Raw genomic sequence first — 12,622 nt, forward strand, 5'->3', positions numbered from 1 at the left:
TGGACTTCTTTCTCATTGTTTTACCTGACTGGTAATTTTTTCCTTCAGATAGTTGTTTTTTCCCTATAATAACATTATAAATACTTATTTTTTTAGAAGTGCAATATTGACCATTACATAGAAGTTGATAATTATTAACAATGTGTTAAATGTGCTTTTTATCAGGTTTTGCATAAATTTGTGTTACAGCAGTTACTGTATAGTTAATATTAAACTAACCTATTTGTAAGAATTGCCAGTAAAAGCATGAGATTAATGTCATACAGAAATCTCCTAGACTCAAACACTGGTCACATGTAAATGGTTGATCTGAAACCAGCAGAATACTGATCAGAGACTCAAGACAGTACTTTTAAAATTGTTACATAGCCTTGGGACCAATCAAAGTCTTGGGACCAATCAAAGTTAATGTCTCAATTAATTTTACTATTCACTGAAAGTATTTACCCACTGAACAAAACGGTTAACCCAAAACCTATTTATGTAGTATGTGATATAAAATCTTAGTAGGCAATATATCCGCATATATCACTCCAAAACCAAAATAACATATAATATATATTCACCAATATGAACAATACTTGTTTTGATTCAGAAGCAAAATGCGAATTATGCAATATATATGAAATTGAGGATGAATTTCATTTTATCATTATTTGTGATTTTTAAATTTTTTTTTTTATTGCAGGTGATCCAAAGTGTCCAGTGTTATCATATACGCAGTACGTTATTCACCTACATCCAATGTCAGACGCATTTTGGCAGCGACCGAAGCGCAGCGTGTTACCCACCGACTTTGTCTGGTATGATAACCAAAGTATTGGCAATAGTACCCTCAACAAACTGATGAATCGAATAACACAGTCTGCAGGTATCCAAAATTTAGTAAGATATATAGAGGATATTGAATGAGTGTAGGTTCAATACAAAATTTATTGAACAAGTTGAATAAAATAACATTATGCAAGCCTTGGGCAAGCATTATATTATCTTATTCAATGAGTTTAATGAATTTTGATAATGAAACTACTCAGTTATAATATTCTATTTATCATATACCCAAAGTAAGAATTGTTTACAGTAGACTAATAATTTTTCTCAGTTATAATATTCTATTTATCATATACCCAAAGTAAGAATTGTTTACAGTAGACTAATAATATGTGAGAAATACTATAAAATTGGGAGTACCTCCTAAAGTTTACATGCACATGTATATCCACTTTAGAAATGGTCAAAAGTTTTATAGCGTCTTTTTGTCTCTGAGATTTAGCAAGAAGTGACATTTGGTGATTTCATACACATGATTGTATCGATGGCTCAGCGCAATACTGGTCTAACTGCTATTTTTGAAAATGTTCAGGAGAGACAAAAAACTGATTTTATTCAAAAATACTTATATTAGAAAATATTTTTTTGCTATGTTAACATTAATTGTAATAAGAAATAATGCCATTAATATAATTTTTTATTAAAATGTTACAAATTGTGTATTTTAGAGTTAGACCTTTATTGCGCTGAAATTCTGAGCGCAATACAAGACTAACTTGAGTTAGACTCAAATTCCCTCTTGCAATTTGGTAAAAGTGGTACAAATATTTGAGTTAGACCTGTTTTATGTTAAATATTCTGATATAAATGAAATTTTAAATTTTGAACAAAATTGTTTTATTAATTTAAACATTGTTTAAAATATTCTGCAAGTCTGTAGAAGAACTTTACAAAGACTAAATCCTTTAATATTTTTCTATTAATATATCATGCGAGCTGACTTTAGATGAAAGTACACTTCTTTCTTCTTTTTCAATTTGTTTGAGATTCAGATTTACTTAAGATTTTTTGCAGATTATCTGTGCAATAAATTTGAATTCTAAACAAAATGCAAACAGTTTTGATTCATATAGTGTTATGAACAGTAGTCATGAACAATGATGACTGACAATCCAGGTATATATTATGATATCATCAAAGTTTGAAAACAGGGAATGTACTTTTTGTATAACTCACATTTGTACAAAGAAGACACCTTTTATTTTCTCAATGCACACCATTACCACCATTGGTGCTTAAATGCTGTTATTCCGATATTACTGTTATGCACTAAATCTTAATGAATTTAATGTATGTGGTCCTCTTATCTGATGATATAATCATTTATAAATATCAAATATCTTCAAAACTGAAAACCGCTGTTAGACCATGCTTTTATTACAACTTCTGTATTTACTTTCTCAACTGTTTAGAGTATATTTTGAAAGTGTAATGTGCAAATTTTATGACATGTTTTGCTGAAAACTGTGCATATCTTAAGAAAAGTGTTTCATTTTATATATCAAAGTCATTTTACCTCTAAATTTTGACCAAATAACAAGAGGTTGTCAAACATATTTTAGAGAAAAAAGTAGGGCAGTGCAGCCCACTATCAGGGATTCATAGAACAAAGTATTGTTAGCACATGATATAATTCAGAAACATTTTTGTAAAGTTAGAGGTGCTTTAAACACTTGCAACTCATTCAGATATGAAAAGGCGCACACCTGAAGCACCATGTGCACACCTTAGATTAGCACTAAACAATTTGAATGGATAAATGTTTGAATTTTCTCATTGACACTGATACTATACCAAAAGCAGTTGATACTGTCATTACATTTTTAATTTCATTAAATTTGATAGGTAAAATTAATGGCTTTTAGATCTAAAATGAAACATTTTTATCAACTTATAGCTGTTTCTGCCACATAAGTCAAAGAGCTTTTGACATTTGCACTCTTGAAAATTCAATGGAGCTGTGTGATGTAAAAAATTATCAGAATACAAGAACTGAAAAGGTCATTATAATATATTTATAAGTGTGCATATTTTGATTTTTTCTGCACTTATCCCATCAGACAGAAAGATATTGTATCAATGATATAAGTATTGTGAAGTGTGTGATTTGTACATGTTGACACTATGTTGTTATTGTATTGTTTGAGTTGATAGTGTAAAGTTAATATTTCTAACATGACCCGCATTTTTCCCTTTTGAACATAGAAGAACGGAAAGTGTGTGTTATTATGCTATAAAATCGCTGTTTGACGTTCTATATTTAGACATGTGACGTAATAATTATACACATGACGTAACAACTAAAAATGTGACGTGCTGACAATAAGAACAGAAACAAATCAGGTGCAATTTAGCTAAATATCGGGTACGGCAGCATTTATTTGTTAATGTCGTGTTAGAATCAAAATAATATATCCAAATTGGTGATTTTATTGCTTGATAACATTACTGTTTGTCGTTCGGATGCGCATCATTATATCACTCAGGCTACGCCCTCGTGATATTATTCCTCGCATCCGAACTCCAAACAGTGATGTTAATGAGCAATAAAATCACAGTTTGGGATATATATATATTATTTCTTAAATAACTTTTCTTGATTAAAGAGAGTGATACAGAAGTAGATACATAATTTAAAAATAAAAACCCAGGAACGGCTTCAAACCTTAAATTTGTTATTGTGTTACAGGCTAAGTTTGATTTGGCAGTGAAACAATGTACAGTCTACCCCCTTACACCATCTTAAGCAGAACACATTATATAAATATGAACAAAGTGTAAAATTAAGAATTAGGAAATCTCAGCATATGATTAAACAAAGGTCAAACTAAAAAACAATGAATTTTTAGAGGGGGATCAGAGGTTATGAATCCACGAGTGTAACACATGTTATTTTCCATTTTAAATGTGTGCATGAGAAGCATACACTGTCTTTTACTAAATTGTACAAAAATGATAGTTTCAACTGCACTTTATGTTATCAAATAATACAGTATGAGTATGATGTAATGACTTGTTTGTTTGTTTGTCTCATTTTACGCCTTTTTCAACAGTATTTCAGTCATATAGGCGGGTAGTTTTCTAACCATCGTTCCTGGAGAGCTACACCAGTACTAGACAACCTTCCTCTGCGCTAAACTACCAAAGCATCTCCCGGGGATCGAACCCACGCCAGAGAGGTACCTGGATTAGAAGTCATCGACTCTAACCCCTCGACCACGGAGGCGGTATATGTAATGACTTCAAAGACAAAATAAATGTTTAATTGTGACACTAAATTTTTTCAAGATTTTTCGTTTACAGTTACTAATTGTACATGTTATGCAATTGGCTAATATTTTGCGATTAATACAAAGCACTGATGGAGGCAAATAATTTCTAGTGTTTTCATGAATTCTCACATTCTTTATAACACATTTCAATGGGATATGCATATTATTCTGTACCTGGAAATGAAACATTTAAGGTCTAACTCAAGCATTTTTGAGGAAAATTGATATATTTGACATCGCAATAAGAGACCAACTCAAGTTAGACCTATATTGCACTGACAAAATTGAACTACCTGAGATAGACTTTTATTTTAAATGTAAATAAAAAAGGCAAAAAAAGCATAAATTACCCTAAAATTTTCACAGAATGTGTATTTGACCTTACATTATCAAAATATGTAAAAAAGTGATTTTTGGTAAAAATGTCACTTAGACCAGTATTGCGCTGAGCCATCGGTATATAAAAACATTATATGTATATATATTTGTAAACAGGTTTACCGGACAGCTACGCCATCAACGCGATCAAATCATCATACATTCCGATCATCGAGTCCATCTGCCGATCTGCTCTGTTTGGCAGTCAGCAATTCAGACGTATTCTACATATGAAACAGGCGCATCATGATCTTCATTATGTGCGGAAGCGTCATTCTGAAGGGTCACTTTCAATAGCAAATACATTACGAGAAAGTCCGATGTTTCGACCGAGACACTCAGAACCGCAGCTGCCGGTTTATAACCTTCACCATGATACAGACACTCTTGTGAGGAGTAACTCATCAAGTCCGATCACTAGGTATTTCCTGGTTTTATAATGTTCCCTAATTAAAAAAAAAAATGAATATTATTATTATAATTGAATAACTTATTATCTTAAAACTCAATAACAAACCTTTTGTTAATTTGCAGAAAGGAGGAACCTTTGGACATAAGATTTTATGCTCTCAAGCATATAACAAGTGTCTACTTTAATGTTTTATTTTAATTTTGTTGGTAAGTTTCTTAGCAGGTTTTAGACAATTTCCCAAATTCCTGTCCTGTCATAAAAGAAAGCCATTTCAAAAAAGCAGATAATCCTAAAAAATTTTCAAAGTTATGCCCCTTTTTCAACTCCAATCTATTATTAAATATTTTTTTCTCAGTTGCCTCAGTTTTGACTTTGAATTACTTGGTTAAATATTTTGTAAAGATACATTTCTCAAGCAGTGTCAAAGATATTGTTCAATAACTTGTTCAAAATTACCAAATCTGAAATGCATTTTAAGGGGGAGATAATTGGTTGCATTCCTAAAATATTGCTGAATGTGGAATAATGTGAATGCTAAATAACTTGAGATCTGATAAAAATAATAGCAAAATTTCAACAAAGTGTTTAAACAAAATTTTGTCTTCCATTCACAATCAAATCATTAAAACTTTACTTATGGCCAAGAAATTAGAAGATAGACTGATACTTGGTAAGCTGTATGGCAATTTAGCCCTTTATCAGCTGGTAGCCTTTGCCACCAGTATAGAGCCAGGCTAACCTGTACATTTGTGCAGTCAGAATAGCCTCTATATTATTGGTAGCTCAATTTTAATTGTGTTGAGATTTTGAAATCCCTTAAACTTTATATGAGCTGTTCCAACTTCAAAGCTGGGCAAATCCATTACACCAATGCAGGAGGTTAAGGGTTAGTAGTAATAGTTTAGAAATTGCACAGCACCAAAAAAAAATGTTTGATAGATATGAATTATAGCATTTTTACAGCCTTTAAATGAACACTTTAATTTTCTATTTCATTAGGGGTAACAGTTGGGATTCCGGTTCCCCACACATGTTTATGGGTAAAACAGCAGAGAGATTAGACACATCACAAGAAGCAGGGTACCAATCTTACAGGAACTGTGATTCTGACATCCCAGGGTACCAGTCTAAATACAGGTAACAGTTTTAACTCTGTGCTTTTGACCTTCAAATGATCCTTACCAATGATTTTCCTACTTATATAACAGACTCCGAAAAAAGGCCACTGTCCAATTGAAATTTTCTTTAAAATCATGCAGTTTTCCCAAAAATCTCACCATAAACCAGCTTTTTTACTAATTTTTTCCCAAAATCAAGAGACTAAGGCCTCTTCTCAATTACGTGAGAAAAATCACTGCTTACCTGCTTAATTTCTTAGAGGCCCAGGGGGTTTAATTTCACATGAAGCCTCAGACACAAATGAATTTTTATTTCTTTGGAAAGTGAATATATGTGTTAAATAAAGTTTTTATAATAGATTTGGAGCATTACCAGTAGAAGTAGCGTTGAATGTGCACTTATATGCCATAGAGGTAGCAAAATATTAAACAACAAAATGGTATTTTGACAGCCATACAAAGTACTAAATCACTATAACTACATGTATATCAATTGCCAAAGAGCAAAAGAAGCAAACTATGGTTAATACATATGGCAAATGAGTATTTTATCCTGCTACTGTCAATATCATTAGCTGGACAAAGCCTTGCCGGATAAACTTATCTATCTCCAGTCATTACGTCATATGATGACGTCAACTGTTTAGCAGCAACACAAAACTACATATAGATGCTATTTTATCGGGGAAAAGTAAAAGCTCGCCAAGATACACTTTCTCGCTCACTGGATAAACCTTCTCCATCCCGACATCAACCATGTATTTTCTATTTTCCAACAACAGACCAGGCTTAAACTGCTGCCAGTCACTTGACAGTAGCAAGTGTAGAAAGTGGTGCCTATGTGTTATAATTGTGATTTCTCAAGTGTTGTCTTGTTTCAAGTCATTGTATGCCATTATAATTATCAGCAACTTGTATAATTAATAGCACACAATGTATATAGAATTTTGTATATAACTCAATTTTAAAGTTTGTGATATGACTTATATCTTGCTGATATTTTACATTATAATTTGGAAAAGCATAATATGAAAAATTCGTTATTTGATATGAAATATATCTCACTAGAGAGTTTTGTATGTTTGTGAGAAGACACAACATGAGAAAAAATATGGAGAAATATCACCAGCTTCCAGCTTTGGAACTATATATTTTCAATCTTAGAAATATCTGGTGAAAATTTAGATTAAGGAAATAGAGCTTGCTCAGATGGCACAGATGTGCAGGCTGGCCTGGCATAGTCCTGGCATGGAACTATAAGAGGTTAGCCTTTACCACTAGTATAGAGCTGATGGTAAAGGCTAATCTCTTATACGTCCAGCTGGTTAACCCATTGCTTCATATACACGCCTTTTAACGCCTTTTTTACCCCCCCCCTTTTTGTTGTCTCAAATGATGAAAAATGCCTTATTTAGGCCCCAAACACTTGTTTTTGTTTGAGAAATGTTGTTAAAAAAAGTGACCTCTTTTTCGGCGCGGCCCCCCAAACAAAAGATACATCAGGGGGTTGCCAGAAGGGGGATGTGTCCCCTTCTGTTTGGGGGGGTTTGAAGGGGGGCGGAGTCCCCCTCATCGCCAAGAAAATTTTGGACTTGTGAGAAGCTGTAAATGACCCCAGATTGATCTTAAGGTAACATGTACAAATGATGTAACCAACGTTGAAAAGCATTTGACTCTATCTCAATCCACTGAGAAGTTGCAGCACTTTGAAATCAATTTTGATGGAAAAAATCAACGCAAAATAGTGATTTTTGGCAATTTTGAGATGTCCCCTCGTTGCCATGGTAACAGAAAATTTAAGCCTGATCATGTTGTTGCAAGGGCAATGGTCCAGTCAACACTTGTGCCAAGTTTGATTAGTGTTAAAGCAGTTTTTATAGTATTATAGCAATTTGAAATTGTAACGGGAGACTTTTCAATGAAAACAGCCATTTTTCACAAAATGCTCATGAAGTAATGGGTTAATGAAAAAAATAAAATAATCTACAAAACAACAATTTTTCTTCAAATTTATATGACAGGCCATGTTTAAACATGAAAAAACGCGATTTAGGGTAATTTCAAGTATTTTCATCATTTTCTGTTAACCCATTGCTTCATATACACGCCTTTTAACGCCTTTTTTATCCCCCCCCCTTTTTGTTGTCTCAAATGATGAAAAATGCCTTATTTAGGCCCCAAACACTTGTTTTTGTTTGAGAAATGTTGTTAAAAAAAGTGACCTCTTTTTCGGCGCGGCCCCCCAAACAAAAGATACATCAGGGGGTTGCCAGAAGGGGGATGTGCCCCCTTCTGTTTGGGGGGTTTGAAGGGGGGCGGAGTCCCCCTCATCGCCAAGAAAATTTTGGACTTGTGAGAAGCTGTAAATGACCCCAGATTGATCATAAGGTAACATGTAACCAACGTTGAAAAGCATTTGACTCTATCTCAATCCATTGAGAAGTTGCAGCACTTTGAAATCAATTTTTATGGAAAAAATCAGCGCAAAATAGTGATTTTTGGCAATTTTGAGATGTCCCCTCGTTGCCATGGTAACAGAAAATTTAAGCCTGATCATGTTGTTGCAAGGGCAATGGTCCAGTCAACACTTGTGCCAAGTTTGATTAGTGTTAAAGCAGTTTTAATAGTATTATAGCAATTTGAACTTGTAACGGGAGACTTTTCCATGAAAACAGCCATTTTTCACAAAATGCTCATGAAGTAATGGGTTAATGAAAAAAATCAAAAAATCTACAAAACAACAATTGTTCTGCAAATTTATATGACAGGTCATGTTAAAACATGAAAAAACGCGATTTAGGGTAATTTCAAGTATTTTCATCATTTTCTGTTAACCCATTGCTTCATATACACGCCTTTTAACGCCTTTTTTACCCCCCCCCTTTTTGTTGTCTCAAATGATGAAAAATGCCTTATTTAGGCCCCAAACACTTGTTTTTGTTTGAGAAATTTTGTTAAAAAAAGTGACCTCTTTTTTGGCGCGGCCCCCCAAACAAAAGATACATCAGGGGGTTGCCAGAAGGGGGACAAAATGCTCATGAAGTAATGGGTTAAGGGTTCAAATACATTTATTAAAAGTAGATAAGTACTGGTAATACTGGTGAGCTTATTGAACTATTATGAGGAATAAAATAGAGAAAAACAGAATCCCTAAAGAAAGCCACACACAGCAAAATTGAAAATGTTGCATTGAGTCTGTTCATGAACAGCACTGGAAAGTGCAAGTTACAATCCACGCCCCTCTAAGCACCGTCATAAGCAGAATTAAATACTTAAACACAAAAATGGTAAAATAATGAATTTAGAAATATCCACAGATGACTGACTTGAAATCGGTTATTAATGTTTAACTTATTGAATTTGGATAATGGATTTGCCAAGTTTTGAATATGGAACTGTCAATTTAAAGTCAATTTTTATGTCAAAAATTCAAAACTTTAGCTGCCAGCAATATAGAGCCTGGTTAGACTGCGCGGTTGTGCCAGCTGGCCTGGCTTTATACTGGTGGCCAAGGAAAAATGAGCCCTGTCACGACAAAACCAACATAATGGGTTTGCGATCAGCATGGATCCAGACCAGCCTGCGCATCCGCTCAGTCTGATCAGGATCCATGCTGTTCGCTTACAAACCCAATTACAAGTAGAGAAACTGATAGCGAACAGCATGGATCCTGATCAGACTGCGCGGATGCGCAGGCTGGTCTGGATCCATGCTGGTCGCGAACCCATTATGTTGGTTTTGTCATGACGCGGCTCAAATCAGTCTTTGTTGCAGTAGGTTATTATATAAAGGGCTAAAATTAATTACAACTGGAATTTGCAAAGGTATGGTACAATGTTCTTATGATGGTATACTTGATATTCTGAGTTATACAAATGTTATAGTTATTAACCCACTGTTTTGTTGAATTCATAATATTGATTGTACTGCTAAATAAGTATTATTTCATAAGCTTATGCCAAGAGTGTTATTTTGATACATTGAATAGGAGAAGCTTAGGTCAATATTTTGTTATTGTTAAACTGTAAATATGGAACCTGGTAGGTGGTGTCATGTCATATACACGGATGAAAAGAGGTGTGAAACTGATGTACATGTCAATGGCAGTGGCATTACTTGTCACGACTATGTTAACAGTTATAGGACGGAGAGAATATTTTATTACATGGTCACATTTTTATTCTGCATTAAAGATTTCTTATTATGTACTGAAACCATTCCTTTCAAAGGTCAAATAACTGCTAAAAAGTCATTGATTTATTTTGTGCTGACAATAGAAAACCATGACAATGTGATGTTTATACATGTACATATTACGTGCTAAGAAAGCACGACCTATTTTGTGCTAATTTCAATGATACAGCTAAAGCTTGGCAGTTATTGATGTACATTTTTCTTCATCAGTGCGTCTTTGCACAAAGGTTACCTTAGTGCAGTAAAGTGTTAACTCCTGTTTAATTATATAATGAGTTTACCTGGAACAGCAGTAAGATGTTGATTTGTTGGTTGAATCATGTCTGCCATGTGTCATCTGTGTATATGAACAATTTCTTTAATTCTAAGTCACAAGATAGATTTTGACCAAACTTCATCAGAATGATTCTTAGATGGCGCTGCACAAAATGTATACACACTGTACATATTTCTAGTTATATACATAAGTATGTCACAGGAGCTGAAATGAACTTTTATAATAAAATCACTATTATAATTTTCTCCAGAAACTTCAATGCCCAGAACTTAAATATTATCTGGCATGAAGCATTGCCTTGTGGTCCCCTACAAAAGGTTGGTTAATTAAGCCTCAGGGTTCAAAATTTGCAGAGCCCCAGTGGTCACTTGTAATAGGAAAACTGTGTGCTAGGGTCTCTATCAAGCATGATATACTAGTACAAAATGTATACATAATATTTCACTTACTCGTATCACTCATGAACAGACACATTAAAACAGCATCTGTGATTTTTTGTCCATTTTGATGGTGATATGTCACTTGCTTTCAGATTGAAAAAACCTTGAAGAAAAAAGCACACTCATTGTAGAATTGAATGACACAAGAAAATAAAAAGTTACAAAATAAACATTCCTGATCCTGTGTCAGGGTGGTAAGGATATGATGTTGAGCTATCTGAAATTTTGTAGGTATGTAAATATATAAATTTGTTTCCAGGGATACTGGTCAAAATGGTGGCCAGGAATTACCAGGACATGGGAAATGTGCCGCTACAAATTTGTCGCAGAATGATGAAGAAAAAAAGAAAATGGAAACAGGTATGCATAATTTTTCTTCAGCTTTATTGTTGTATTTTTATGATAAGGAAAGCTATTTTAATCAAAAGCAAAACTTTTTTCTTTAGCAGCTGCCATCTCCACAAAAAAAAAATTGAAATAAGTTTAATTATTAGATTATAAAACAAAACAAACAAGTACTGTGTGCTCTTATTCTAAAGAAAATGATTTGTTTGTGTACTGGGTATGCAAATAATATGTACAGAAAGGACATAATTATATAATGATTGATTTGCTCTGTTAATTGAATGGTGAGAGTTCTTAAGTCTATACAATGAAAATATTACTCAAACATAGTGACAATGGTGCAATATTTATACCTTTTGTAATTTTTTCCTTATATTAATTGAGTAATGTACATGATATCATGTGGTGAACATGTGTACCCTGTTTCTTTATTATTTTCATTTTTGACTTAATTGAGCATGCTGTCTCCTCCGCTCCTCCGATAGCTGGCAGGGTTGTGGGGATTGAACCTTACACCCCAAATACATATTGTATGAGAGCAAACTCTTTTTCTTCTTGACAATTTGACTATTCTAGACTTTAGTTAGTGTACATGTACAATGTACTACATTTATTGTACTTTACAGGTAGTATTTTGGAAGCAAAGTTGAAGTGTCTTGATATAGTACATAGTTTAGAAGTAAGGGATATCAAGTCATTTATCAACTGGATGAAGACATTTGAGGTGAAACATGAATCATCAGGTATGGGACTCACATTTTGTACCAATTTTATTATTATTTTAAATAGAACACTTTCAAGCTTTTGATATAATTGGGGGGAAAAAAATTCAGATTCAGGCAATCACTTCCGGTTTCATAACAATTTAACAATCAACATAAGGTTATGTAAATACCGTAAAGTAACATAACATACCGTAAGTTTGTTAATAAATCATATGCAAACAGCAAATTGATTTAAAGAATAAGATTTTACATGCATGCATAAAAAGTATGTAATTAGAGCATACATACAAGAAATGAATGTAAGGAAGATAAATACGTAACCTAAGTATTTGGTAAATTTAAGAGATTCGGCTTTGATATCTCATAACTGTTCATATGCAATTATGGTTACAGCAAGTAATGTGTTGATTTATCATTTTATGACAAACGTGACGGAGTTTACAATTTTTAATACCAGTTTGAAAGTTGCTATAGGAATTATAACAGTTTCAGCGTAAATAACCAGAAAAGGCATGAAAAATAAAACTGATACCTCGTTCTTTTTCGCAGAAAATCTCGCCTGTCTAATGTCATTGAAACCATTTTGATGACTTACATTTAATTAATATGACATATTTAACTCGAGACAAG

At 33.3% G+C, this 12,622-nt stretch overlaps 1 protein-coding gene across 1 annotated transcript in view; it reads left to right on the top strand.

Annotated features, from left to right (window-relative positions):
- The window catches only part of LOC132724466 (uncharacterized), a 36,274-nt gene that overhangs the window by 8,158 nt on the left and 15,494 nt on the right, over positions 1-12,622 (top strand). The window contains exons 2-6 of the mRNA XM_060709338.1: positions 689-871; positions 4,599-4,902; positions 5,893-6,030; positions 11,182-11,282; positions 11,894-12,010. Of these exons, the coding sequence (XP_060565321.1) occupies positions 689-871; positions 4,599-4,902; positions 5,893-6,030; positions 11,182-11,282; positions 11,894-12,010 (843 nt within the window). The remainder of the gene's footprint in view (positions 1-688; positions 872-4,598; positions 4,903-5,892; positions 6,031-11,181; positions 11,283-11,893; positions 12,011-12,622) is intronic.

The sequence above is a fragment of the Ruditapes philippinarum genome, unplaced genomic scaffold (assembly GCF_026571515.1).
Source record: "Ruditapes philippinarum isolate M1 unplaced genomic scaffold, ASM2657151v2 ctg682_1_1_1_1, whole genome shotgun sequence".
In the NCBI taxonomy this organism is placed as follows: domain Eukaryota; kingdom Metazoa; phylum Mollusca; class Bivalvia; order Venerida; family Veneridae; genus Ruditapes; species Ruditapes philippinarum.